Source organism: Phyllosticta citriasiana (genome assembly GCF_038021145.1).
Source record: "Phyllosticta citriasiana strain CBS 120426 chromosome Unknown IWZ02scaffold_5, whole genome shotgun sequence".
NCBI classification, from domain to species: domain Eukaryota; kingdom Fungi; phylum Ascomycota; class Dothideomycetes; order Botryosphaeriales; family Phyllostictaceae; genus Phyllosticta; species Phyllosticta citriasiana.
In genome coordinates, this window is record NW_027117282.1 from 2,092,431 (window position 1) to 2,118,836 (window position 26,406).

The 26,406-nt window shown below is 55.4% G+C and overlaps 12 protein-coding genes and 1 non-coding gene across 13 annotated transcripts; 7 read left to right on the forward strand and 6 right to left on the reverse strand.

Moving 5' to 3' along the window:
- The first annotated feature begins 504 nt into the window (after positions 1 to 504).
- Positions 505 to 2,153, forward strand: IWZ02DRAFT_241940 (GTP-binding protein rho2 precursor). The gene is made up of 4 exons (XM_066763090.1): positions 505 to 659; positions 1,105 to 1,183; positions 1,234 to 1,239; positions 1,299 to 2,153. Exons 1-4 carry the CDS (start codon positions 619 to 621, stop codon positions 1,779 to 1,781), a joined length of 609 nt encoding a protein of 202 aa, XP_066624142.1. The 5' UTR covers positions 505 to 618; the 3' UTR covers positions 1,782 to 2,153.
- Positions 2,154 to 2,451: 298 nt separating this feature from the next.
- IWZ02DRAFT_469196 (mitochondrial 54S ribosomal protein mL40) lies at positions 2,452 to 3,086 on the reverse strand (the record flags this gene model as incomplete). Its single annotated transcript, XM_066768695.1, has 2 exons — positions 2,452 to 2,819; positions 2,879 to 3,086. 2 exons carry the CDS (start codon positions 3,084 to 3,086, stop codon positions 2,452 to 2,454), a joined length of 576 nt encoding a protein of 191 aa, XP_066624143.1.
- Positions 3,087 to 3,285: 199 nt separating this feature from the next.
- IWZ02DRAFT_449571 (N-acetylglucosamine-phosphate mutase-like protein) lies at positions 3,286 to 5,465 on the forward strand. The gene is made up of 6 exons (XM_066767410.1): positions 3,286 to 3,486; positions 3,537 to 3,550; positions 3,634 to 3,778; positions 3,833 to 3,847; positions 3,899 to 4,426; positions 4,474 to 5,465. Exons 1-6 carry the CDS (start codon positions 3,412 to 3,414, stop codon positions 5,329 to 5,331), a joined length of 1,635 nt encoding a protein of 544 aa, XP_066624144.1. The 5' UTR covers positions 3,286 to 3,411; the 3' UTR covers positions 5,332 to 5,465.
- Positions 5,466 to 5,658: 193 nt separating this feature from the next.
- Positions 5,659 to 7,107, forward strand: IWZ02DRAFT_449574 (uncharacterized protein). Its single transcript, XM_066767411.1, has 4 exons — positions 5,659 to 5,868; positions 5,916 to 5,997; positions 6,053 to 6,117; positions 6,179 to 7,107. The coding sequence occupies exons 1-4, from the start codon at positions 5,751 to 5,753 to the stop codon at positions 6,781 to 6,783; spliced, it is 870 nt and encodes a 289-aa protein (XP_066624145.1). The 5' UTR covers positions 5,659 to 5,750; the 3' UTR covers positions 6,784 to 7,107.
- Positions 7,108 to 8,326: 1,219 nt separating this feature from the next.
- IWZ02DRAFT_t45 lies at positions 8,327 to 8,398 on the forward strand. Its single transcript has one exon. It is a non-coding gene; the product is annotated as a tRNA-Arg (tRNA).
- A 1,913-nt stretch (positions 8,399 to 10,311) lies between these two features.
- Positions 10,312 to 12,130, reverse strand: IWZ02DRAFT_375320 (uncharacterized protein; the record flags this gene model as incomplete). The annotated part of the gene is made up of 3 exons (XM_066764815.1): positions 10,312 to 11,327; positions 11,386 to 11,922; positions 12,076 to 12,130. The coding sequence occupies 3 exons, from the start codon at positions 12,128 to 12,130 to the stop codon at positions 10,312 to 10,314; spliced, it is 1,608 nt and encodes a 535-aa protein (XP_066624146.1).
- Positions 12,131 to 13,742: 1,612 nt separating this feature from the next.
- IWZ02DRAFT_242075 (uncharacterized protein) lies at positions 13,743 to 15,360 on the reverse strand. The gene has a single exon (XM_066763091.1). The coding sequence runs from the start codon at positions 15,251 to 15,253 to the stop codon at positions 13,943 to 13,945; it is 1,311 nt and encodes a 436-aa protein (XP_066624147.1). The 5' UTR covers positions 15,254 to 15,360; the 3' UTR covers positions 13,743 to 13,942.
- Positions 15,361 to 15,856: 496 nt separating this feature from the next.
- IWZ02DRAFT_449583 (uncharacterized protein) lies at positions 15,857 to 16,467 on the forward strand. The gene has a single exon (XM_066767412.1). It carries the CDS (start codon positions 16,115 to 16,117, stop codon positions 16,328 to 16,330), a length of 216 nt encoding a protein of 71 aa, XP_066624148.1. The 5' UTR covers positions 15,857 to 16,114; the 3' UTR covers positions 16,331 to 16,467.
- Positions 16,230 to 17,153, reverse strand: IWZ02DRAFT_242081 (uncharacterized protein). The gene has a single exon (XM_066763092.1). It carries the CDS (start codon positions 16,835 to 16,837, stop codon positions 16,340 to 16,342), a length of 498 nt encoding a protein of 165 aa, XP_066624149.1. The 5' UTR covers positions 16,838 to 17,153; the 3' UTR covers positions 16,230 to 16,339.
- Positions 17,154 to 17,469: 316 nt separating this feature from the next.
- Positions 17,470 to 18,300, reverse strand: IWZ02DRAFT_469200 (S-adenosyl-L-methionine-dependent methyltransferase; the record flags this gene model as incomplete). Its single annotated transcript, XM_066768696.1, has 1 exon — positions 17,470 to 18,300. The coding sequence occupies one exon, from the start codon at positions 18,298 to 18,300 to the stop codon at positions 17,470 to 17,472; it is 831 nt and encodes a 276-aa protein (XP_066624150.1).
- A 324-nt stretch (positions 18,301 to 18,624) lies between these two features.
- On the forward strand, positions 18,625 to 20,575 carry IWZ02DRAFT_449587 (sarcosine oxidase). The gene is made up of 2 exons (XM_066767413.1): positions 18,625 to 19,078; positions 19,133 to 20,575. The coding sequence occupies exons 1-2, from the start codon at positions 18,920 to 18,922 to the stop codon at positions 20,411 to 20,413; spliced, it is 1,440 nt and encodes a 479-aa protein (XP_066624151.1). The 5' UTR covers positions 18,625 to 18,919; the 3' UTR covers positions 20,414 to 20,575.
- Positions 20,576 to 21,552: 977 nt separating this feature from the next.
- IWZ02DRAFT_449593 (uncharacterized protein) lies at positions 21,553 to 23,036 on the forward strand. Its single transcript, XM_066767414.1, has one exon. It carries the CDS (start codon positions 21,841 to 21,843, stop codon positions 22,576 to 22,578), a length of 738 nt encoding a protein of 245 aa, XP_066624152.1. The 5' UTR covers positions 21,553 to 21,840; the 3' UTR covers positions 22,579 to 23,036.
- Positions 23,037 to 23,791: 755 nt separating this feature from the next.
- On the reverse strand, positions 23,792 to 24,700 carry IWZ02DRAFT_432491 (putative RNA polymerase I and III transcription factor complex component Tbp; the record flags this gene model as incomplete). The annotated part of the gene is made up of 4 exons (XM_066766223.1): positions 23,792 to 23,808; positions 23,860 to 24,274; positions 24,332 to 24,410; positions 24,459 to 24,700. The coding sequence occupies 4 exons, from the start codon at positions 24,698 to 24,700 to the stop codon at positions 23,792 to 23,794; spliced, it is 753 nt and encodes a 250-aa protein (XP_066624153.1).
- Between the last annotated feature and the right edge of the window lie 1,706 nt (positions 24,701 to 26,406).

Below are 26,406 nucleotides of genomic sequence, written 5' to 3' on the forward strand. Positions count from 1 at the left end.
CCTGAACCTGGGACCGCGGCCACCAGTTATTGCGTCGCTGGCCAAGCCCTCTGACATTTCCTGCTGTTCCTCCCACTGCCTCGTGTCACTTGGACAAATACACGACACCCTCCTCCTCTCTCCTTGCAGCGCCCGACACTTGCAGAACCCACCTCGACCCTCTATAACATCCGCTGCCCCCCCGATCCGTTTCCCGCCCACTCCTCAATCTTCCCCGCGCATCGCGTCGCCTCGACGCCGTTACTCCGTACACCTTGGTGGTGAAGGTCCTCGCAAGCCCTCAGCGCCGTTCGCCCGCTTTTCCACGCCCTCGTAGCACCCACCATCCGCTCAACGACCGCCTGGTCCGACCGGCGACGGGCCCGCTTTCCTTCATTCCCACTCTCCATTTCCGGCTCGTATATCGCGCCGTTGTCGACCAACGCTCACGGCTCCAGCGGCACCCAAGGTATCCCACAGGGTACGCTGTTTGCCCACTGTCAACGACTGTCACGACGCTTCCACGCCGCGCGCCACCGACTTATCCAAAGAGCCGTTTCCTACTAGGCCGTTGCCGCGGGTCGACCGACATCCCAGACTTCGTACGCACTATAATCACCAACGGCACTCTCGGCCGGCATGGCTCAACAAAATGGTCAAGAAGCTCAGGTTATGCGGAGGTAGGTGGATTGCTTTTCCCAAAACATTCTGCTTGGCCACAACGTCGTCGCGCTCATACGAGGGTTGCAAGACTCGGCACGCCTCGAGGCCTTTTGCTAACCTGCGCCGTCTGCCCCGTCATTCTACTCGTGTGATTTTAAAGTCAGCCCCTTTTTCAATCGCATATACATTTTCAAGTTGTTGGTGTGGACAGCTGCGCCCCATAGCTTCTCACAGTCTAAAACGAAGCGAGCGCGATAGCGTGCATTAGGGCCCGCAACCCGAAAGCCTTAGGCAGCCAAAAATAGGCTGCGTTTCCCTGGACTTTTTGTCGCACTGTTCATGCTAGCCACTGGCTTCAGCTGCGCAGCCGCTGCGACACGTCTCTTGTTTCGTTACCCACTCTTTCAATTCCTCGAATGTTGATCGTTTGCTTGGTGTAACGTGCTAACCGCCCTGCATTAGAAAACTAGTCATTATCGGAGATGGCGCGTGCGGCAAGACTAGTCTTCTCAGCGTCTTCACATTAGGTTACTTTCCCACTGTAAGTTGATCCCTGACATTTGATGGCTATAGGTGCTGATTACATTCCAGCGATATGTAAGTTGAGCTCGACATTCACCAACAGCTAAGGTCCACGGCAATTGACGCATCAAAAGGTCCCCACAGTGTTTGAAAACTACGTGACCGATTGCCGCGTGGACGGAAAGTCGGTGCAACTTGCGCTTTGGGACACGGCAGGACAAGAGGACTATGAACGTCTTCGTCCTTTGGCCTATTCCAAGGCCCACGTGATTCTCATTGGCTTCTCCGTGGATTCGCCCGATTCACTGGAGAATGTTAAGCACAAGTGGGCCGAAGAAGCTCGAGAACGGTGCCCTGGCGTCCCAATCATCCTGGTCGGTCTGAAAAAGGACTTGAGAGATGACCCTCTGGCCCAGGAAGAGATGAGGAAGAAGAGTTTGAAATTCACGACGCCAAAGGCCGGAAGCGACATGAAGGAAGAAATCGGCGCCAGGAAGTACCTCGAGTGCTCGTCTCTGACGGGCGACGGCGTGGACGACGTTTTCGAGGCAGCGACTCGGGCCGCGCTGCTGTCGGTGGACAAGGCTGAGAGCAGCGGGTGCTGCGTGATTCTGTGACCTCGCAGCTTGCACCGACCCGTCTTCTTCGACTATGCATGGACGGTGTTTGGGGTTTGTATCATTACGGCGTTTTCGTGCAGCGCGTACATGGGTTTCGTTCCTTTTAGTCCGGTCCTTTTCGACTTTTGGGTCCATCACCCCTTCAAAATGCCTTTCTTGTTTGCAGCAAGCAATGCAGCGACGGGTAATGACGGATGACATCATCGTTACGCTCATTTGGTTCTTTTTTTCTTGTTTCTCTTCACTTCAGCCTGGTCGAGGATCTGTTCCTGGCTTTGCGGTTTTGCTAACAGTAACATACGTATTCCTTTTCGGGGACTGGGGCTTTCAAAACCAAATTGACTGGGAGACAAACGTCTTGGCGCCTCGCTGGCATGAGGGCGGGGATTGTTTGGCTTGTGTCGCAAATCAGAATAGGCCTCGCGTAGCGCTTATCAAATCTGCGTTCCCCTTCGTAAAGGGTCACGTCTTGGGCATTGTTAGGTTTTAATCTATTAGATCATGGTCTGTTTTGGTTTGTTTTTGTACGAGCAATGCGGTCTGATAGCAGTGACTTTGAGCACACTGACACATGCAGACATCCTCCCATGAGCTCCAATCAAATAGGCAGATTCGAAGGATCGGACGCCATGAAAGCGAGCTATTTCCCTTTCGCTTGTAGAAACGCTTATCCTCCCCTACGCCAGCTGTGATTCCAACCGTCTCTCGGTGGAGTCTCAACCTGTGGTCTCGCGTACTCTATGGGGAAGCCCTCCTCCCACCTGCCAGTCTTCATCATGGCGATTCTGAACAAGCGCCCAACTTCCTTGCCACCAGGCGCAGCATTTTTACCATTGTCATCCATGAGGCGAAGGGCTTCGCAGGCGGCGTTCATCGAGTTGTACTGGGCCTCCAATTCGCGTTCCTGTCGGTAGCGCATCTTGCGCTTGAAAAGCATCCAAGCGCGATGAATGGTCCAGTGGCGCAAGAAGCGCTGGCGAGAGAAGCGGAGGGGACGAGGAGTTTTGGGATGGAAGAGAAAGTAGCGGATCAGCGCTGCGAATGATGGTCAGCCGTCTTTCCCAGCATTTGTTCCGTTTTCACTGACTACGTACTGACTCGGCGATCTCTCATGGGTCTACCACTCTTCGGAGGGGCAGAGAGCGCAGCGGAGGTGGAGAATGGAGCGACATTGTTCGGCGGCCGGGAGATGGAAAGAGGGAGTTTGCAGGCGGAGGAGACGAGAGGAGTGGAGGGCAGGCCGACGGGGCGAAAGACGGGGACAAAGGCCTTGCGAGCCGTTGCAGATAATATTCGTCTCATGGTTGAAGGCGAAGCGGTCATTGCGAAGACGAGTGCGATGGTCAAGAAAGCTTCCCGTGGGTAGGTCGACCTGGCCGTCAAGACGACGCAGGCGGATTTATTTCGGCTTTGTGCTCTCACCGCTCGCTCAGCCCTACAGCCACCTTGTTGGCCCTGGCCCTCAGGTGCGATCGGCGGTCGCGGGGAGCTGAGGTCGTTTAATCCCCCAAGTTTCCCCCCTTCTCCCCCGCCGTCGCTCACTTCCTCTCTCTTCGCCCTACACCCGCTCTTCTGCGCTCTTTTTCTCCACCTTGTTCTTCTGCTCTCCAGCTCTCTCGATCCCATCATGGACCAGAAGATTTTGGAGGCTTCTGCAAAGCACCCTCAGCCGGGCAAGGTCTTTCAGTATGGCACTGCTGGCGTCAGTTCACCTCCCCCGGTCCAACTGGAGCTGTTGCTAACCTGGTGCAGTTCCGTATGAAAGCGTATGTCCCTTGTGCCGTGGTCCTATATAAAGCTCAAAGCTAGGATGCGGACACGTCGAGCTGACAGGGCTCCGCTGCAACAGTGACCTCCTGGATTCGGTTGTCTTCCGCGTTGGACTGCTGGCGGCCTTGCGTTCGAGGAAGCTCAACGGCCAGACGATTGGAGTTATGATTACTGCCAGTCACAATCCTCCTCAGGATAATGGTGTCAAGCTTGTGGACCCCATGGTATGTATCTCCCAAGCTGTTTGCCGGCGTCGAATGCTAATGTGTGGGGCATAGGGCGAAATGCTCGAGGTATGAGCTTCGAATTTTCTGCAATTTGGCGCCATCGCTGACCGCATCCAGTCTTCTTGGGAGACTCACGCCACCGTCCTCGCGAATGCCGAAACCGACCAAGCCCTCGTCGATGCCTACAACAAGCTCGCAACAGACCTCAAGGTGAACCAGACGGTTCCTGCGAGAGTCATCTTTGCCAGGGACACTCGCGCCTCTGGCTCCAGGCTGGCCGGCTGCTTGGTGGATGCTCTGGAAGCAACTGGCACCGAGTACACCGACTACAAGCTCCTCACGACGCCTCAGCTGCACTACCTGGTCCGTTGCGTCAACACCAAGGGCACCGCCCACGCCTACGGCGAGGTTAGCGAGAAGGGCTACTATGAGAAGATGGCCTCTGCCTTTAAGAAGGCTCTGAAACACAGGACGATTCCGGACGATGCCCCCGAAGACAAGGGAGTCATTGTGGATTGTGCCAATGGCGTCGGTGGTCCCAAGTTGAGGGATCTGCTCAGGTACCTGCCTTCTCCTCAAGAAAAGGGCATCAAGATCAAGATTGTCAACGAGGACGTGCATAAGCCGGAGAACCTCAACTCGCAGGTGCGTTTGTCCACTGAGTGATTGTGAATGAAACTAACCAGTGTCAGTGTGGTGCCGACTTTGTCAAGACTGGCCAGCGTGCTCCTCCATCATCCAAGGCCGAGCCTCTGGAGCGCTGCGCGTCGCTTGATGGCGATGCTGACCGTGTAGTGTACTACTTTGCCGACAAGGATGGCAAGTTTAACTTGCTCGACGGTGACCGCATCGCCACTCTTGCTGCTTCCTTCATTGGAGACTTGGCCCGTCATGCGGGTCTGGCGGACCAGCTGAAGGTGGGAGTTGTCCAGACGGCATACGCAAACGGTGCTAGCACCAAGTATATTACCTCTGGTCTCAACCTTCCCGTCGTCTGCACTCCCACCGGCGTGAAGCACCTCCACCATGCTGCGCTGCGTTTTGACGTCGGTGTCTACTTTGAGGCCAACGGTCATGGAACCGTCGTCTTCTCTCCCGCCGCCCTCAAGACGATTTCGACCCACGAGCCTCAATCTCCCGCTCAGCATGAAGCTTTGGAAACGCTCCAGGCCCTGACTGATCTGATCAACCAAACCGTCGGTGATGCCATTTCGGATCTTCTTCTTGTCGAGGTCATTCTCGCACACAAGAAGTGGGGTCCGTCGGAATGGCTGCACACCTACAGCGACCTTCCCAACAGGCTGGTCCGTGTTGAAGTCAAGGATCGCAACATCTTTAAGGCCGTGGATGCAGAGCGCAAGCTCGAAAGCCCTGCGGGCATTCAGGACGAGATTGACAAGCTGGTCGGCAAGTACAAGCAGGGTAGGGCTTTCGCCCGCGCCAGTGGTACTGAGGATGCGGTGCGTGTGTACGCCGAGGCGGAGACGAGGACTGAGGCGGACGACCTGGCGCAAAAGGTTGCCAGCCTTGTCAAGCAGTTTGGTGCTTGATTGAGTTGGAATAGTGCTGGTGAGGGTGGGCAGGCAAAAGTAGAACAGCATGAGTCTAGCATTTCCACGGTCGACTGTGCACATCAAATAATATGATATTATAGAAGGATGTATGCAATCATTTAGCAACCTCATACCTAACCTGCAAAGATGGTGACGATCACATTGGAGATCATGCGAAGACCAATCATGCAATGTCCCAGCGCACGGTTTCGCAAAGAGGGAACTGTTGGTTAGCGCTCATGGTAGTGGGGCACCGCCGACGGTCAGGGGCAGGGATTTGGACGCCCCACGTCATACCTCGCTGTCAGTCTCACTGTCTTTGATCCATCTTCAACCAAGTTGATATCAATTGCAGGAGACATCTTTGCGCGCAGACTTCTTCCTTCTCCCTGACTTTACCTCAATTGACAGACATCATGGCCGAATCCAACTTGCAGGAGATTCACGACTTTCTCGTTTCCGTTGCAAAGAAGGCGGGGGAGATGATCACCACCGCCCGCCCTTCGACGACGAAGACGGGAGAGAAGAAGAATTGTACGACTATAGCCCCAAGCCAAAAGGAGACAGACTAAGCGGTTCAGCCGCCGACCTCGTTACAGAGACCGACCAGGCCGTCGAGAAGATGGTGTCGATGACGCTTAAGGACAAGTACCCCGATTTCTCGTACGTCAATCGCCCACTTGAAATACACGAACCTTTGCTGAGAATCTGTTCACAGCTTCATGGGTGAGGAAACGTACAAGCCCGGCGACAGTCTGACTGCCGCCCCGACATTCATCGTAGGTGCGTGCCGCAGGCCAACAATTTTGTTCCTTGCAATCGACAGCTGACTCGACGCCTCAAGACCCAATTGACGGCACAACAAACTTTGTGCACGCCTACCCTTACGTGTCCATCTCGCTAGGCCTGGCCATCAACCGGCAGCCCGTCGTGGGCGTCGTGTACAACCCCTTTACGCAAACGTTATACTCGGCCGTCAAGGGCCGCGGCGCCTTCCTCAACCAAACACAGCGGCTGCCGCTGCGAGAGCCCGAGCCGCTGCGCGGACTGGACAATGCTGTCGTGTGCATCGAGTGGGGCAGCGAGCGCACCGGAAACGATTACGAGGTCAAGACGGCGACGTTCAAGAAGCTGTGCGCGAGCAAGGCCGAGGGCGGCGCCATGGTGCACGGCCTGCGCAGCTTTGGCTCCGCGGCCCTCAACCTGTGTGGCGTCGCGTCTGGCGGCCTGGACTTGTACTGGGAGGCCGGCTGCTGGCCGTGGGACGTGTGCGCCGGGTGGGTCATCCTGAGCGAGGCGGGCGGCTTCATTGTCGACGGCAACCCTGGCAACTGGGACCAGAGCGTCGACGGTCGGCGGTACTTGGCTGTGAGGAAAGGCGAGGGCCAGAAGGAAATCGTCGAGGAGTTTTGGAGCTACGTGCAGGGGAAGATGGAGGTTGGATTGTAGAGATGGGGGCGCGGTGAGTAGGCATGTGCACTGGTTAGATGATGGTCAGATTAGACCTGCATTTGGCATTGAAGATTGGCAGGAGACCTCGTCTCACTCGCCATCTTCCAAGAGACACTAGAGATTTGAAGATTCGAATAGCCGCTACTGGCTGACTCTCGGTAGATGAAGTATCTCAATGACACAACTTTGGGCTTCCTTCTCGAATACATAGTCAAAGACTTTTAGGCCAGGAGCAGAAGGAGCGCGATCGCAAGACTACAAAGAAGCAACCCTTGAAAGGTTAACACCATGGTGGATTTCCAGGACACGGCAGCTCCAAGCTCTCATCTATAATACTAAACAGCTTCTCTCTCAGCGCAGCCGTATTCGTGGGAGATGACATCTTGAGCACCCACTGTGGAACAGGAAGCACTTCATGCTCAACGGTCGTGAAAGACAACCCCAGACGACTCTCATGGAATCCGAATGGTCCTTGCAACGCCGGAGGTCCCTCGGTGGCGACCATGGTCAAAAATAGCTAATAGACAAGATACCAACGTAAGTCTCCGGATCAGCACCATTTCCTTTTTCCAACAATCGCTGGACGAAACAAGATTGCCTAGCTGGTGCTTCGGCCGCGGGGACGTGCAACTCGCGCACTTACTGTCTGTCCCAGCGAAAATTTCTCGCAGCATCTCACATTTTTGATGGCTCATCAAGGGCACTATGTTTCACGATGGTTCCAAAGGGGAGTATTTTTTGAAGGGTATTGTACCGCAAAATTTTGGCTCCCTGTCTCTGCGTTATCCGCGTGGCCTTTGAAGGAGAGTTTTTTTATCATTCAAGGGCTTCGTTTTGATAGCAATCTGCAGCTCGACCGCTGAACACCAGAGGTCATGACATTCCCAGTTGCACTCTCGGCGGAAGTAGATGCCAGATCGAGAGCCCTCAGGACATCTTCCTCCACCATGTCGGGACATTCTCGAGACCTCACAAACTGATCAACCGATTGCCATTCTTCCTCGAGCTTTCACTGCAAGCTAACCAGTTTAGGCAATTCGACATCTCCAGCCACGAGGCAGCCACGAGACGCGACTTCCACTTCCTGCGAAGCCATCTCAGCCTTTGTTTCTCCTACCCTCGCTCTCACCATTGCTCAACTCCTTCTCATCGAGACGCAAATTCACGAATGCGTCCGGAAAAAAATCCTGCCGTTCCGCTAGCAAGCCGCAAATCCGCTCATCCGCTTGCTGCACGCGCTGACTAATACCGCACAGACCGTCGCGTCCGGCACGGCACGTCTTTCGGCGCTGAAAAACTCTGCCTCACCGAGCGGCTCCACCCACTTTACGCGGCATCCCCTGTAGATAACTCCGTCTTGGATAGCCAATCGGCTCCAGCGAGACGTAAAACAAACAATCAATCAATCAATCAGGAGATATTCTCAAGGTCGAGGACCAATATACAGTGCAGCTTATTATTAAATCTGAAGGCCTTACTTACAACAACATCCAATAAGGTGTCCGAGCCTCCTGGATACATCAGGAGCTCAGCAATGACTGGCCGCGTGGCCCAATGGCAAGGCGCTTGACTACGAATCAAGAGATTCCAGGTTCGACCCCTGGCGTGGTCATTATCTTTTGTCCTTTTTTGTCCTCTTGCTCCGGACTTGTGCGGGAGAGGTTTGGGGTCCTTAGGGAGTATTTCGGGGGGGTTCAGCTTTTTGTTAGAGCAAGAATGAAGGCGGCGGCGATGGGAATGTGAGAGAGAGGAGGGCGCCAGGTATATTGAGGACGTGAATCAAGGGTTGTGTTGTGGTAAGCGTTTGTTCTACTGAATTGCTCACTGTGTTCGACTACCAGGTCCTGGCTCTCTAAAATTTTCCTGAGCAACATAGGCATGTCCCGCCTCTCTCTTTTGTCGTGGCGCACACAAAATAATCCGGGCTACTTATCAGGACAAAAGGAAGTCGGTCTAGTGTAAGCTGGAGTTAGAGGCATAATCATCGCTGAAGCGGGCTAGGAAGGATACGCAAGACCTACGATTGACCGACACAAGTGCCGACTGTTAGGGCTGCTAATATTAAGCAGCCTAGCGATAATAAACCGAAGCTGTTAGAGAGACACTTATATCGCAGAATCTAATCCCTCCCGAGCCTCGACCCATCACACCGCGCCAGGAATATAAGAAGGTCGGTCCTTAAGAAGTCGAATCTTTTGGACTGACTGGAACGACCTTGTTTTCGAAAGACTACATTGCCGTGTTTTATCCTTTATACTTTCCCTCTCGACTTACGCTTTTATCTACAGGTCTTAGCGTTGATTTTGTGAGCATGGAGATTTTTTCTTCCTCGGTCCCTCCCCTCTCTCATCCGCTTTCCGTTTTACAAGTCTAAAAGTCGAGAAATAAGTCTAAAAGTTAAGAAATCTAGTATTAAAGCACGACGATCTAAACATTTATCATTCCCTCTTCTACTTTCAATATTAGCAAAATGCAGAGAAGCGATTCCTGTAATTTATTACCGTTTAGTCTTTACTTCCTTCTAAATTACTAGAGGGTTGCAAGTGATAGTAATGATGATAATGATGGTAAAGCTTATTATAGAGGCGTAGTGCTGCGTAGAATTAAATATAGATGATGATTACTCCTAGATGCTAGTAGGATCTACTAGAAAATAGAAAACTAAAACCTTACCCGCTATTATAAGACTAGATAGTAGGTGAATCTTCTAAATTTCTCTCTAAAAGTAATAGAGTGCATTTTAGTTTAAGAGTGTTTCCTAACTCACACCGCCCGCCCCGGTGTAGATGAAAAAAATAACTAAAGAGAACTACAGTCTTCATAGCTAGATAAAGCGCTAGAAAACACTAACTAACTACTTAGTTTTACTTCTATCTATACGTGTAGTTAGTAGAAGAGGTAGACATCATAGTAGATGTAGAAGGGAATGAGATACGCCCTAGGGAGTAGTCATCCGCCGTTCTAACCGCGCTTAGGGTGTAGTTATCCGCTACCACAGCTGCGTTAAGGGAGTAGTCGTCCGCCATCACAGCTACGCCTAAGGAACAGTCATCTACTACCACGACTATACCTGGCGAAATATTATGCACAGATGAGGATAGAAATAGGGAGTGTTGTTTCTTTCTGCACGCACTGTGAAATGATGCTCTAGAGCATTCACGAAGCCTCGCGCATCGAAAGTTTGTTTGATAGGTTGATAGATTGATTGATTCGTTGATTGATTGATTGACTGATTGGTGAATTAGTGCTTGTAGAGGAGAGCCGTGTCGTCGTCATAAATAGCCTAGGTAGGTAGGAGGTCATCTGTACCCGCCGCCAATCCACTAACCCATCTTTCCATCCACCAATACAATGTAAAGGAAGGAACCAAGCTCCAAGTCTTGCTTGTGTCCACGTCGTGTCAGTCGTAATGTGCAGTCCAGTCAGGCCAAGCCACTACAAGTCTCTCGCTGCGCGCGCTGCTGCCAACGCTTCAATACCAAGTCACGACAACACTCCCACTCGCTACCCCTTCATTCTCCCCACCTACCCCACACTTCTCCTCCACTCGAGTGGCGTGCGCGCCCTCTCGCGCCCCTCCTTGCGATCCCTCTCCGACGCAGCGCCGCTCTTCCTGCGCCCACGGCCGCCATCGCGCCTCGAGGGGCCCCCGCCCTTGCCCGTCGACGGCGGCCACATGACGTAGTCGAGGGTGCGGGGATCGCGCTCAGCCACGGCACGCTCGAGCTTGCGCAGCGGGGCCTCGGGCAGGATGCGCGTCGAGACGTGCGCCTCGTCGCCACGCCGTAGCTTCCAAAACACGTCGGGCGGTGCGTCCAGGTCGCGGATGACCTCGTCGGGGTCGCGCCGCGAGCGGCTGTGGCTGTGGCTGCGGCTCCGACTGCCTCTTGGGTCCGGGTACGTCACCACTAGGCGCCAGTCGTCGAGCGCTTCCGGATCGTAGCGCCCTTTATCCTCGACACCTGGCCCACCCAGGCGGAGCCGTGTGCGCACCGACGGGTGCATGTACTCGCAGGTATCGCGGAGGGGCCGCGATGTAGGCCGCCCAGTGTGCGGATCAACGGCATAATACTGGCCTGGGGTGCGAGTCGTGCTGCCGCCGAGCGCGTAGATGCCTTTGTTGCTGTCGGGAATTTCACCAAACGACCACGGCCTAGGTTGCTCGCGGTGTCGAGAATACCACCGTGCATTTTGCGTGTCTTGGTCGAGGATGTACTTGATGCGGAAATCAATAAAAGGCTCGAATTGTGACACCATCCAAGCAAGCGTTATGTTGGCGAGCTGCTGATCGTCGTAGCCGCCACCAACGTTGGTATGTACGCCTGGAAACCAAACCTGTCGCAGAATGGTCCTATTTCCACGTGGTTTCTCCCAAATTGCCGGTGCAAATGCGGAGCGTCTTTCATCGAGGGAGAGAGCTTGGAAGGCGTGTTCAATGTTATTATGGAGCTTGGTGTCATAAAATGTCATCGAGTCCTTGTTCTGCGTCGGCTGCAGGCCAATCCGAGTAAGGAGCCCAATACGTGGGGTACCCAAGGCCCCTGAAAACGGTTAGAAGGCGACTCGGGGGGCGGAGAAACGGAGAAGGAGAGCACGCACCAACAGTATCCCAAACTCCAATCGCTTTGACCTTCACATCGAGACGAGTGAGACCTCTGCGATAGAGCTCTTCCCGATACGTGGGGTCGCCGGCATTGGGCTTGTTTGGAAAGGGGATATCGGGATTCTTGTCCTTGTACTCCGGGTCACGCCGACGATGGACGTCTTGGAAAATGGCAGGAAAGGCGCCCAGGCCTTTCTTGGTGAGGATGCCAATCTCGCAGATGAGACCTGATATGCTTCGTGCCGTAAAAGCGCCTCTTGAGAAGCCCACGAGATAAATTTCATCGCCAGGGGTGTAATTGTTGCTGAGGAATGAATAGCTCTCGCGAATATTTTCCTCGAGACCACCGCCTGTGGTGCCTCCAACCACTCGATTGATGACATTCCCCCTCGACCCTACGCCAAAGTGATAGTAGACTATTTGCGGGATGCCGTCCCTACCAATTGGCCTGATGGCTCTCGAAAAGCGAGTGACGTTGCTGGGGATGGCAAGCTCGCCATTGTTCATGCCATTGTCTGCGTTGAGCCACGTGCCTGGGCAGGGATTAGCATGGAAGAATGCACGATGATAACAAGATGTCTCGATCTTTGCTTTTCAACGAGCAGAAAAAGGAGGGACCGTTCAGCCAGAAGAGACGCCACACTGCGTCTCCGACATGCGAGCATCAAAAGTGAAAAGCAACTCACCGTCACACGCAACAATCAATCTCTTGTACGGCGCAGGACTATCAGCACCCCGCATATCCAAGCTCTTCCTCCTCGACCTGTCCGACCTCATCGAAACTGGCACAACCTGCTCGACAATCTCAATCTCCTCGGGCGCAGCCCTGACGACGAGGACGCCATCGTCGCGCGCATAAAATTGCTCGTCCTTGTGCTCGTCGTCCGAGTCGTGGCGCACGCTGCGCACAAGCTGAACTTCCTTACCCGTCTCCTTGGCCAGCTCTAGGGCACTCTCGGGCTCCCGCGCGCTGTCCCGCTCCTCGCGCGTCGTCTCACGCACGACTTGAATCTCGCGGCTGTTGCGCTCGTCATCGTCTCTTTCCCGCACGAAGCGAATTTCGCGGCCTGCACGCTCATCTTCATCTTTGTCGCGCACGAATCGCAGCTCGCGGCTGTCGCGGTTACCGCGGTGGACAATTTCAACAGGCGGTTCGCGGTGATACGAGTTCGAGGAGCGGGGATTGGTAGCTGTGGAGATGGACTGGGTTGTAGCGGGGACGTGATTCGGCGGCGAAGGATGGCGGTAGCGAATGCGAGAGTTGCTTCTGCCCGGGCGCTCGACGACAACGTACTCGTCAGTCTCGCGGTCGTCGTAGCGGTCGCGGGTGCGGTAGACGTGCGAGGACGAGTGGTGAGAGGGCATGATGATGACGACGACGACGATCAGGCTGCAGACGTGCCGGGGGCTGGGACCGCTTCTGGATGCGGAGAAGTGGACTTGGAGGCGGCGGCAGTGGAGACTGGCAGAATGTCGTGCAGGTAGACGCAGTCGGTTGGTGGATGGTGGTTCACATCAACACCAGGTCGAGTCGCACCAGGGCCAGCAGGTTGAGGAGAAGAGAATGCAGGCCCGAGGCGATCGGGAGAGGCTGGAATCGAAGCGCGCCAAATGCGCGTGAGGCAGAATACCTGACCCCAGAGATGTCGACGTCACATGGCATGGACTCCCTGCCTCCTCCTTTCAGGACAGGGCCTGACTGAAGGGGACTAGACGGCGTACGTTTCAGCACAAGCATGGAAAAGCAAAGGGGAGACTTCCTTACCTTCGACCACACACACCTTGGCTACCCGACACGACAGCGGCCCTGCCCGCCCGGCAGTGGCTGTCAGTTGAGCATTCATTCCATGCCGTGCCACGACGCGTCAACAGACGAAGGGACCGGACTGTGAGCTCCTGAAGATCGCCTCCATCTGTGCTGTACCATGTCGTGCTCTCTGCTCGCGCATTCCCCCCGGGCCTGTCGCCCACAGTCTCCGCGCTGCCCCCAGCATGCGTGCATGCATCCGATGCCACCCACCACACGGCATCAGCCATCGTTGCCCTGTTTCGCATCTTGACGCCCAAACCAGCAGTCGTCAGACCCTCATAGCCAATTGAATCATTCTCTTTTACTTTTGTTTATCTATCCCACTTGTTGCCCACAGCTTACTCTAAACACTGTGCTGCTCAACTGCTCCCATCAGCCAGGCTACATGATCGTCCGTCCTCGTCTTCTCGTTCGTAATCTTACATTTCGTACAACAACAAACCACCCCCACCCCACCAGCGCTTGCTTCTTGTGACCGCCCCCTTCTTACAAACGCCCATCAAACAGAAAACTCGGACATCATGCACCAGCAACCCATTGCCGTCCATCCCTAGGCCGTGAAACGAGGAGTACGAGAATAAGGAAACAGCCAAAGACTTGACAATTGAAAAAGAGGTACACAAAAAAGATCAGGAGCTGAGTTGGGTGCGACGAAGACTCCGAAATGGCAACCAGACCCCTTTTTGAAACGCCCTCGCTTTCCCGAACCCTTGATTGTGAGCAGAATGTATCAGATCGTGCGGCTAGTAGCCACCGAGGAGGTCGTCGAGCTCATCAAGCTCAACCGTCTCCGGGCCCTTCCAGTCCGACCAGTCCCACGTGTCGTCGTCAAGCACACGGACGTCTTCCATGGCGTCCGGTTTGCCGCCGGCACCCTGGTCGACTGGCCGGAATACCGGACTGCTGACTTCAAAGTCCATCGTAGCAGTCGAGGCGTTACTCTCGACGCTCTGACCAAACAGGAGAGCTGCAGCCTCGGAATTGCGCACGGCGGCGCTCTCCTCGCTTTCCGGTTCAGCGCCCAACAGGTGATCCTCGCCGTCGATGTTACTCGAAGACGACGAGGGTGGACCAGTAGAGAAGTCAGGTCTGGTCTCGTGCTCCTGGCTGCGGCTGCGCTTCTGCAGCGACGAAGCCGTGGCCGTAAATTCACGCTCATCGCGCTCCAAGGGTGGGCTGGCGGCGCGGCGGTTGTGCGCAATGTTGCTGGTGGTCGCATCGCGCACTAGCGAGCCGTGAGACGAGAAGGTGGTAGTGTCACTGTCATCATCCAGTTCTGGCGATGAAAGATCAACCTCGGGCGACGGCGACATGGCGACGCGGGCACGCCTGTCGCGTTCATCCTCCTCAGACTCATCTGCTGCCGAGGAGAGCGAGGGCGAGATGATTCGCGCCTGGGCAGCAGCCGCCGCCGACGTCTCGTTGGGCTCAGGGATCGGCTGGTGCGGGCAAGTGTTGAGGAAGAAGTAGATGCGCTTCGGGTGCGTGCCGACCAGCTCCTTGCCCACCGGGCAGGGCGATAGTGCGGTCCATGGCCGGCGAATATAGCCCGTCAAGCGAGAAGAGATGATGGCTGAGGGGTTGGCGGAGCTGCATCCTGTTAGCAAAGGCATCATCATATGTTTAGTATTGTCGTAGACACACCTCTCAACGATGGGCAGCTGGGTTGACAGCACAGCTGCAAGCTCTTTCAGCAGGTGGGGCCGATTGCCAGTCTCCTCCAATTGCTTGATGACGGCGACGACGATGTCGTCGTTGATGCCCTCAGTGTCGATTTTTGGGACGCCTTCGACGCCGGGCGACGGTGGCGGCGTGTTTTCGACGACGCGACCAGCGACTTTGGGACGGTCGGTGCGGGCCTTGGAGATGGGCGGGGTCTGTGGCGAGGGTGACGCGCTACTAGCGGGCGTGTGGATGCGTTTCTGCTTCTTTTGCGGTGGTTGCTCGGCAGCAGACGCGGGCGGTGAACGGTGCGATGACGATCGCGAGCTGTTTGGCAGCTGGATGCCGAGCATGGGTAGCGAGAGAGACTTCCTCCGAGTGTTGTAAGGCATGATGATGATGTTGTAGAGAGTGTTTCCAAGTCGGACAGGTCTCAGCAGCTGATGGAGGGTTTGTTGTGGCTATTCCTGAAAAATGGAGGGCCGCAAGAGGGCCGGTGGAAGGGATCCTATTGGGTGGCGACCAGGGGGCGTGGAATGCACGACTTGAGACGCTCCTCGCCTGAATGGTCCTGGGCGCGTGCGACGTGGTACACGAGTGCGCAATCAGAGGCCGTTTGAGCAGAGGCTGCAGCGGGATGGCGGCGCAGCTGCTGAATGCGAAGCTGGTGTGTTGATGGGGTGCTGAGGTGGTCCTCGCGGCGCGTCAATGCTTGGAAATGGCACGAACAGCAGTCGCCAGCAACCAGCAACCAGGAGCTCCAAACAAAAACAAGACGCGAAATCGGACGAGCCGGGGCCGGAGGTTGAAGAGGTCGAGAAGAGGGAAGCAGACGAAGGGATGGTATGTGGAAGGGTGGTAAGGCAGGAAGAGCAGGTCGAGAGAGAGTGCTGTGGTTGTAGGAGCAAAGGGTTGGGTTGGTGTGGGTTGGGTTGAGTTGGGAAGGGAAGTGGGAGAAGGCTGAGGTGATGGATGTCAGGTCTCACAAGGCAGCGGAGGGCATAGAGGGAGGGCGAAGGGGCGGCCGGGTCAGGATGAGGATGAACAAGCAACCAGCCGGGAGAACAGGGGGGTAGAGCGCCTTGCCCTGGTCGCCGCCTGCTAGCGAGGATTAATTTTTTTTGCATGGCCCTGCCACTGCCAGACGAGGCCCGCCCGAGACGTTCCGACGAGGAAAACATAGCATCATCGTCGTCATCAACAACAACAACAACCACCGAACAACAACAACAACCTACAAGCCGTTGACGTTGATGCATGCCATGAGCCCTTGGCCTGGCTGGTTTGGCGCAAACCTTTTTTTTTTATATTTTTTTTGGCCTTTTTTTTTGTTATTGTTGATTTGTTCTATGCCCCCCGGCCAACACAATGAGCGATGGCCTGATGCGACGACAGCTCACAGCAGAGACGGTGTGCGTGACAAACGGGCCCGCAAAAAGGCCCGAGGCCTCGAAGGCACCTCGAACTGAGGAACAATTCTAGCGGCAGAAGAAGAGCCGAGAAGCCACTGCCCCGTGTATAATTTGGCTTGGCCACACGCTCAGTGGCTGCGGCCTCCTCTCGACCGTGCAAACAGAAAAGAAGGGGAAAAAAAAAAAAAAAAAAAGGGAAAACGAGCCAAGACCGACGACCGATGACGGCAGCAAAGTTTCGTGCCGTATTAATGGCAATGCGGTGGTGTCGGGTGTGTTGCCCTCGACACCAACTGCGCCCGTCGACCTGGCAAACCTCCCTTGCCACCCCTTTGCCAGACCTAACCTCATCATCAGCAGCAGCCGGTTGGTTGTGACTCTGGAAGGCTGCAACGCTGGATGACTGCAGCCCTCGTTCGTGCTCTCTGTGTCGCCGCCAAACCATCGACGGGGTCCCCGTAATGAGTCAGGGCTCCATGCATGCATCATGGTCCCTCGCCTGGCCTGAGGTGGCAGCTGGAGAATCTGGCCATGTGCATATGCACGCCAAAAGAGGACCTGCATTGGAGTAGCTCCTCCCGTTCACTACTGGAGCTTGGATGCTGCCCATTCCATCCTTCTCCGCCCGCTGATTGGCTTCTGCCGCCCTCGCCCAAGCTGCGAAGTTCACACCATCAATCCTTTAAAGCCAGCCACCATCCATGACTCTTTCCGTCTCCTCCAACTGTGGCTCGTATCTAGCTTATCTAGGCGCCAAAAAAATTGACCAATACTGTGCCCTTTCTTCCCAATTTCCCGACTCGCTCGCTCGCATCAACACTACCTAGGTCTCGTGGCCAAGCCAGCTTCATGACGCAGCTTGACGTCGGACTTGCCACTTCAACAGGGATGGCAGGCTGCTCCTTGGACAGGCTCGCGGCGTGAACTGCGCATCCACATCCGGTTAGCCTGCAAAGTCTCTCTGACTCGCTGTTGCCCCCAGAGATCGACTTCTAACCCACCATCGATATCAAAATGCCATCCCCGACTCGCCAAGCCCAAGCCGAACACGGGGCGTGGACTGCTTTCCCGCTCTCCATCCCCGCGGATACTTTGTTGTCAATCTTCCTTGACAACAAAGCTTGGCCTTCTGGCGGCCTGGAACATGCCAACTCCAAAGCGCGTGCTCATGAAGCTACAGGGGGCACTTGTTGCTCTTACCACAACCATCCGCGTTTTTGCCCTGCATCTTGCTGTTGAGCCATGGCCGCGGCCTGCTCTTTGAGCTGCAAGTCTGCCTCTGCTTTTATCCTTTGGTCCTGTTCGGCGTCGACGTTTCGACGCAGCTCAATCCACCACGTCGTTCCCAAATGATACCAGGGCCTACTAATCTTGACAACCTCCAGCCCGCTGTTCTGCACAATTGCCCCAATGTCTTTGTTCCACCAGCATCCGTACTTGTCCGCGCGCACAGGGGCATTGAGGTCTAGGGAAAGGTTCAGCCAACCAAAGTAGCTGTATCCGTGCTCTAGCAGCAAAATCTTGCCGTCGCGTTTGACAACTTGACCTAGGCGTTGAAGGAGTCGTTCTGGCTGCGCGGTTGAACACAGCCCATGGGCTTGCACCACCGTGTCAAATTTGCCCGGCTCCTCAACCTTTTCATCCTTTTCGTACTTGGGTCCTTCTACGGGGTCGAATGCGCTTTGCACCCTGAACTCGACGTTGTCCGATGTCCTGCCCACGATTTCACCTCGTTGCTTCATTTCATTCCACTTGTGACGTGCGATTTCCAGCATGGGCCCGCTTTGGTCCAGCAGTGTCAGACTGCGCACTTTCTTAAAGTCGTAGTGTGGCAGGCTTGGTCCAGTACCTGCGCTGACCTCGAGAACGTGGCCTTCTGCCTGTCGGACCAGCTTCCTTCGTAGTCTATCCACGCCAATGCTCTTCTCGGATGCGCCCACAGTTTCGTCGTATGTTTGGGCTTTGCGGTCGTAGCGGTCTGAGGCGTCTGCAGGGACAGGATATGGTAGCGGCTCGGGATTGAACATGGACACAACCAGCGGGATCATGTAGGCGCCGCCAGCCGCAGCGCATGCGAGAGCGCCCCAAAGGCCGAACCGACGAAATCTTTCGGCGCCTTTGCTCAATTTGGGGATTGGGCGCGCCGATGATTCGACAATGGGAATTGGATTGGGCCTGGGCTTGGAGCGCGGCTTGAATGGTAGCGGTTTTGGAGGGACGGCATTTTGCTTGCGGGGCGGCGGGGATGACTTGGCACCCATGGCGGAGAGCAGGTGGTGGTGGTTTCGAGATGTTTAGTCGCGTCTTGACATGATGCACGAAATTGGTAGAAGGCTCTAGCGGACCGGCATCGGCCATTTCCATGCCGACGGTGGCCGTTGCGGCGCGCCCTTTTGTCACCCTTTTTTTTCCCTCACGCTACCCCGCGGATACTCCTCAGCTCGAAAAATCTAAACCAACCCTGCTCGCAGAACTTGTGGGCCGTTGCGATATCAGACGACTGCCGGAAGAGTGGCTGATTTGCCGTCCGTGAGTTTCCCATGTCAGTGTCCGTCTCTTCTCTCGTCATCTTTCTTCTTCAATCAATTGAGCTGTTGCGCGGCGTGTCTTTTGTCGTATTTGCGCTTCTTTTCCTCGTTTGCCGCCATGCCTGCTACGCCGCGTATTCCCTCGTCCGTCCTGATTATTGGCTCAGGAGTATTTGGCCTCTCGACTGCTCTTGCCCTGGCGACAAACCCCAAATACAAAGACACGGATATCACCCTCGTAGATCGTTCTAGCTTTCCTTCACGCGACAGCTCTAGTGTAATGCTTCCTGCGCCGGCCACGTCTGAACCCAGCTGACTTGCGGTGCCGCAGATTGACACCTCGCGTATCATCCGTCCCGACTATGCGGACCCTGCCTATGCTGCGCTTGCCGACAAGGCGCAAGAGCTCTGGCGCTCCTCTGAATGGGGTGCCGACGGCCGCTACACCGAAACTGGACTTTGTGTGACGGCGGGTGCGGGGGGAACCAACTACGGCAACAAGTCCCTGAAGAATGTCCTGGATATGGAAGCCAAGAAGCAGTCTCCCAACGCAAAGGTGTCGCGCAAAGAGTCGAGGGGCTTCGGCAGGCCTTTCATCGAGGTTTTGGATACCGAGGCCGACTTGCGCCGCGTTCTCGGGACAGGGGGCACCAACGGCACCCAGGGGTACGTCAACTGGTCGTCTGGCTGGGGAGACGCTGAAGCCTGCATGCACTTCTTGAACCAAAAGGTTGCGAGCACGCAGCGTGTGCACTGTGTCAAAGCCACCGTCTCTCGGCTTGACATTGACCATTCGGCGTCGCCCAAGAAAGTGCGCGGTGCTCTCCTTGACGACGGACGCTGTATGTCTGCCGACTTCACCATCCTCGCTACCGGCGCATGGACACCAGCGCTGCTTGATCTTCGTGGCATTGCCAGATCAGTAGCGCAGACGCTATCTTATATCACGATATCCGACTCGGAAACGCGCGCCCTCAAGAATATGCCTACGGCGCTGAACCTCGAAACCGGTCTATTCGTCATCTCCCCTTCTGCCAACCACATCAAGCTTGCGCGCCACGGTCACGGCTACACCAACCCAACACGCATCCCTCATCCAGAAATGCCCTTGGAAGAGGCCTACCAAAACCCAATTACCGTATCCATCCCGCGCACGCATCTCACCGACCCACCGCTCCCCGAGTATCTTCCCGCCGAAGCCACAGCCGCCCTCCGCAGCCTCTGCACCTCTCTCTATCCTCCTGGTGCTGCCCCCCACGACAAGTCCTTCTCGCCCTTGCCCATCGCTGAGCGCCCTTTTTCGGGCACGCGCATGTGCTACTACACTGACCGGCCTCATTGTGACTTCCTCATCGACTACCACCCTGAATACGACGGCAGCCTTTTCGTCGCCACAGCCGGCGGCGGTCACGGCTTCAAGTTCATGCCCGTCATTGGCGACATCATTGTCCAGTGCATTGAAGGACAGACGCCGGCCGAGTTCAGGCAAAAGTGGAAGTGGCCGGAGCGTAGGATGCCAGAAGAAACGTGGGACTTGGACGGCAGTAGGGGTGGGCCGCAGGGCATGATTTTGGAAGAGGAGTACAAGAAGGGGGGCAAGGCGAAGTTGTAGAGGACTGGGTCTTCTTCTGAAAAACAAAGGTTGCAATCTCTTGAATATGGGTGGGCATTTCCTTTTATTTTACAGCGTCGGCGCACTTGAGCGGCATAGCGTTACTATTCTCTTCTTCATATAGATCGAGTTAGACTGACTAATAGAAAACTTTGTCCAAATCGGCGCTGGTGTTTCTGCACCTGCAGACAAAACAAACAAGACTGTCCCGACCTAACTTACCCATCATCTACAGGGTAGCTTCTTCATGTCCCTCGACAAATCAAGCAACAAGCCAACGTCCACGCCCACCGCCACAGACGTTTTGGCCATGCAGCCACGCTGCCCCATTCGCCCTCGTGCCTCGCGCAAAAGAAACAACCGCTGTCCATGTGCGCGTGTGTGTCTCGGAAGAAACATGGAACCGCAAAAAGGAACAAGACAGAGACCGAAACAAGAAACGCCGGAAAAACAAAAAGGCAGCCAGCCCTAGACAGGGCCGCCACGCATCATGCATGCTTTGAGATGTCATCCCTGCCGCCATGCTGCGCCACGCTGCGCTTGGAGCTGGTGTGGGAGTCTCGTCTCGTCTCTGGTCGTCGTCTCTCTTGCTTGCCAGCAGCGGCCGGCGAATGCCGTTTGTTCGTTGGGCTGTGGTTGGGTTGAGCTGGATGGGTGGCCGTTGGTTCTTGATCCTTGTCCTGGTGCACATCCTTTCGCTGTCACTTCCATTTTTGTTTTTACTCTTTGCTTCCTTTGGAAGCGTAAGTGTATGTACTGGGTGGGTGGGTGGGTTGCCTTTCGCGTATCAGTGTTTCAACGGCTGGTGGATTGGTGGACTGCGAGATGTTCGCAGTGGAAATGCTAACACGCACGTCATCCCTCTTCTCTCCAGTCCTCCCTCATCCTTCTTCCCATCACCTCCCAAAGATCTCAGCCTCCCCAGCCAACCAACCAGCTGCACCTTGTTGGCGTTTGCATTTTGCGTTTCGCCTCGCTGACCCATGCATGTGTATGTCTCCCACATCCCAGATCCCGTATCCCGTATCCCTTACCCCCCTACATCCTGCATCTTACATCTTGCATTCCCGCTTCCCCGCCCGCCCTCTTACTCGCTCGCTGGCTGGGTGGCTGCGCGTCGTCGTCGTCGTCGTCGTCGTCGTCGTTGTCGCCCCTGACTTACCTTGCTCTGTATGTGTGTGCCCTGGCTGGGCGTTTAGGAAGTTTTGTTGTCGCTTGGTTGCAGGCCAACCGACGCCTTTGCCTTTGCGACTCCTCCTGACTCCGTATCCGGCGTGCAGTTGGCTTTGCTGTTTGTGTCGGGAAACGGGGAAGACGACATGCCAAAACGCTTTCGATCTTCACCATGCCTTATCCCACATTGCATTTACGCTGACTGACAACTGTCCTCCTTTCTCTTTCCTTCTCTTTTTTGCCTGCTACCACACATGCCGTGCGATGTGAGGCAAATCGAAGCCAAAGCAAGGCATCAGAAGGTCCTCCCCCTGTCTCTCTCTCTCTCTCTCTCTCTCTCTCTCTCATTGTCTGTCTGTCTGTCTGACCGGTCTCGCCTATTCATCTATCAATCAATCCATGGATCATGCACTTGGCCGTCGGCATGTACGTATTGTACAACCCGATCTACCACAGTCAACCACCGTAGTCAGCTCTACCTTCTACCGTCTTCCGTCACACAGCGGCGATCAATGTTCTGCCCCGGCCCCCGGTTGCAACGAATGCATGCACGCATGCACGTCCAAGGGGCTACCTCCCTGTCTGTCTGCCTGCCTGTTTGCCTGCCTGCCTGCCTGCCTGCCTGCCTGCCTGCCTGTCCACCACCTTCATTGCTTCGCATCCGACCAACGATCACTCGGAAGCTTCATCGATATGGGTCGACGGGGGGAACGGTGCTGTGTGGTGGTGGTGCACACATACGCAATATGACATATGCAGGGGCAAACACAAACGGCGTCGCATCGCAGCCACCACCACCACCACCACCACCACCACCACCACTACTCCTCCTTCGGAAGCCATGGCGCCGATGCATAGACACGGGGCGTGGCTGTCGACGTGCAGGGAAGATTAACACACAGACACACAGACACACATCCATCCATCCAGCCAGCCAACAACATGCGACATGCAACATGCGCAAAGCCATGCAAGGTCGACAAAGACACTGACAGACACAAGGACTAATGCATGCATGTATGCATGCATGTACGTACATAGGGCGAAGCGAAGTGAAATTTAAGCGACAGCAACCAACGAAATGGTATCCACGGATGGATGCAAGGAGGAGGAGGCAGGAGGACAAAGTGGTGATGGTGGTGGCGCTCTCGCGTGCAATGTCCCGCAATGGAAGGGGAGAGAAACACGAACGAGAAGGAAAAAGGGGAGGCGGCGGCGAAAAAAAAAAATTTTTGAAAAAAAAAAAAAAGATCTGGACAGGGACAGGGAAAAATTTTGCTTGTATACGCGCATACGACCGAGGGCAAATGAAACGGGATGAGAGAGGCAGGGAAGACGGGAGATGAATTCGTCAGTGGCGCGGATGGTGGCTTTGTTCTGTTGATTGGTTGAAGACGACCATCACAAGCGGAGAGAAGGGCAAAAATTCAGTCGTGGAGGTTGTTCAATTCATAGAAGCTACCTCGCAGCTATCTCTACGTGTTGCCGCCAAAGCACGACGTTTTCATGGTCAATCTTTTTGATGTAGCGTGCGTGTACCAAGTGTTCACGCTCAGGGAAAACCCCCTCAACGCCCGAACAGGAGAATCCATCATCAACTGGACGGGAGTGTTCTTGAAATCGGAGGAACCCCAAAAGGAAGAAAAGAAAAAGCGCAAGAGCCATGGCTTCTCAACGGCAGCCATACACCCAGGCTCAGCGAAAGAGTTTAAAAAGCCGCAGAAAAGTCATCCATCGTCATGCCCACCCACCCACCGTGTTCAGGTACATCATCCTCCTGTTGTGCTCATGTCCAGGGGAGAAGCCTTCTTCAATTTCCCACCAACGCAATCAAATTAAGCCTTGCATGCCCCGTTCGCGAACCGTCATCACTTCCGATGTGGGGTGGCAACCTCTAAGACGCTCGTGTAGTGTCGACGAGAAGGAAATTTTATCAGGAAACCCACAAAACTTGTCAAAGCAGAGGGGTGTAAAGCAGAACCAGCCAATAACACCATGCAATGCCGCAAAGAAGCAGAAGACGCAATTGTAAAGCAGTCGAAACCATGACCGTCCCTCTTGCAGAGTTCAGGAGGAGTGAAGTGAAGGGCGTCAGATGACGTCCAATGTGTGGTGTACTAATACAAAACGAAGAGCAGACATCTCAGACGGCATGCCGCGTCGTGTTGGTGAGATGCCACGCTCGACGATGTGATCATCAGGCGCTCAAGACTTGCGGAAGTCTGAAGATAGAAGTTAGAAGCTGTTGAAAGACCAAAGTCGCGGAAACTTACCAGAGAGCACAGGGTAGATGAGCTCGAAGGCCTGGTAGATCTCTTCACGGACCTTGGCGCCAGTGAGCACTATCTTGCCTGATACGAAGATGAGCAAGACGATCTTGGGCTTCATCATGCGGTAGATGAGACCCGGGAAGAGCTCGGGCTCGTAGGACGAGAAGTTGTGATGGCGGCTCGCGAGACCCTCAAGACGGATAGGGAACTTGATGTCGCAAGAGCCCACGATGTTCTGAATCTTGAAGTCCGTGAACTTGGCATTGAAGCCGAGCTTCTGAATAATGCGTGCATACTTGCGCGAGGCAAGCTTCGAGTCGTCTTCAGACTTGGCGCCGGTCACAACCATCTTGCCCGAGGCGAAGATGAGAGCGGTCGTCTTGGGCTCGCGAATACGCATGATCACGGCCGCGAAACGCTAGAGCCAAAGTTCAGTAAGACATCAAGAACCAAGAAGCTGACGTGAAGCCAGTACCTTCGGGTTGTACTCAGCATTGCGAGCATGAAGAGCAATGGTCTTGAGGTCAAGGCGGCAGTCGAGGTTGACCGTGGCGCTGCCTGCGTTAGCCGCTTGGCCGTGATCTCACCCGTTGCCGACTTACACAATGTTCTGGAGCGTGGGCACAATGCCAGAAACGCCGTTGGCGGCGGCACCAGGAGTGGCGGCGGGCGTAGCGGGTGTCGCGCCAGCGCCAATGTTGTCAACGCTCTTGTTCTGCTGGACGTCCTTCTCAGAGGAGGGAGGAGTCAAGTCACCAGCGCCGCCCGGGAAAGACAAACTGCCGGGCGCAGTGAAAGCCTTGGCCTGGGTCGCATTGGATGGGTGTGTAGTGAGCGAGTCCATGATGACAGGTGTCTTTTCGCAGTGTGGCGTTGTGAGTATTCGGCTATGGTGTTGCGCTATCGATGAGGCAGTGGCGTCGAGGTTGGCACAAGTGTCGGAGCGGAGAAACCAAAGAGCCGATAGTATGGGCGCGAACGAGAATGCTCTCAAGGGATGATGTCCTGGAGCAGGTGTAGTGCCGTACCGTGAGTGGGAGATGAACAACTGAATGCCTCCCCTACAGTCGATGCCAAGAATTCAGGTCGAGATGCTTGCCAGTCGCAAACGGATCGACGTCGACAGCGCAATATCAGGAAGAGAGTCGCGACAGGGTCAGAAGCGAGGCCAGCAAGCCTCTGGTGTCGAGGTGAGAGATGATGAGGATGGAGTGGTGGACCGAGCGGCGGGCCTGGATGCGCCGAGTCGCAGGACCGGTGGTGGTACCAAGAGAGCGGCGCAGCGCGCGAGAGTCGCTGAATGCAGGCTTTTTGGGGCGAGCAAGTAATTGTGCAAGCTTTCAGATCTAGGATCGTCAAGTGCAGCGGTGGGGGTGGGGTTGGTGTTGGCTGACAGACGGGGGTGTGGCGTCAAACAACCGAAAATGGGAAAAGGTTCAGAAAGGCGGGCGAGAGACGAGGGCGGAGGGAGCGAGGTATTTAAGCACGACGGCCTTGCGCAGCCCAATTTCGCCCGACACGCGCTAGTACCGAAGCGGGCCCCGCGCCCCATGAGTCAAAGCGCCACACATGCACCCGGCGCTTTGTCGACCACGGCCACCAACCACGCCTGCGCGCGCTGCAGCTGCACTCTGGGGAAGGGGCTGCGAGCACGCGTCGACAAACGGCACAGTCACCACGCCACCATGGAGCTGTCTTGTTGTTTTCTCCTCCAGATCCAGCTGTCTGTCTCGCATCGCCGGGTATGGGTATGGGTACGGGTACGGGTACGGGTACGAGTGGCCAGACTGGAGCCAGGCAGCGACGGCAGTGTACGTGGACGGATTGCCTGTACGCGCCCGCCCGCAGCTGGCAGGGAAGGCGCGGTCGGCCAATCCGTCCTTCGGTGCTTGCTTTCTGACCCTGCTGAAACACCCACAGCTCGCCTCAGGTTGAGGTTGGTCCCGGCTGCTCCGCCGCTGTCTTCTTCCCGTCTCCCTTTCTCTAACCACAAACCTAATGCTGCCCAACGCGACGCGCAAGCAACAGCTACCCTACCCACCACCCTACTACCTCAGCTAGCTTTTCGCCCCGGAGCCTAGGCCGCGCGCCTTTCTGACTCTGTGCCCAAGAAATTGTCGGTCGGCCATTCCGCCGCTCTTCCCGAAGCTTCGGTGTGCTCCCTGCGCTACCCCCCCCAAGTCCAACGCGACACTGACGCGTGGGGACCGCACCATGCACATGTGCCATTGCGGGGGAGCGCCATCCATCCATCCATCCATTCTCACTATGCGTATCGCACACCTGTCCTTATCTCGTCCCGCCCAATGCGCAACCGTCTGCGTTTCATTTGGATGCGCACCAATAGCTCGTCCTCAGTGTGGCTGCATCAGCCATTGCCCCTAGCCACAAGCTCCAGCTGGAATCCAATAATCGCATATCGACACGCTGCCAAAAACAAGCTTATCCCAGTCCGCCATGGGGCGCCACAGATTGATATCACCGTGACGTCCACCAAAAAGCCCCTGACCCATTCCAGAGCCAACCTACATATCGCCCCTTGGAAACGCC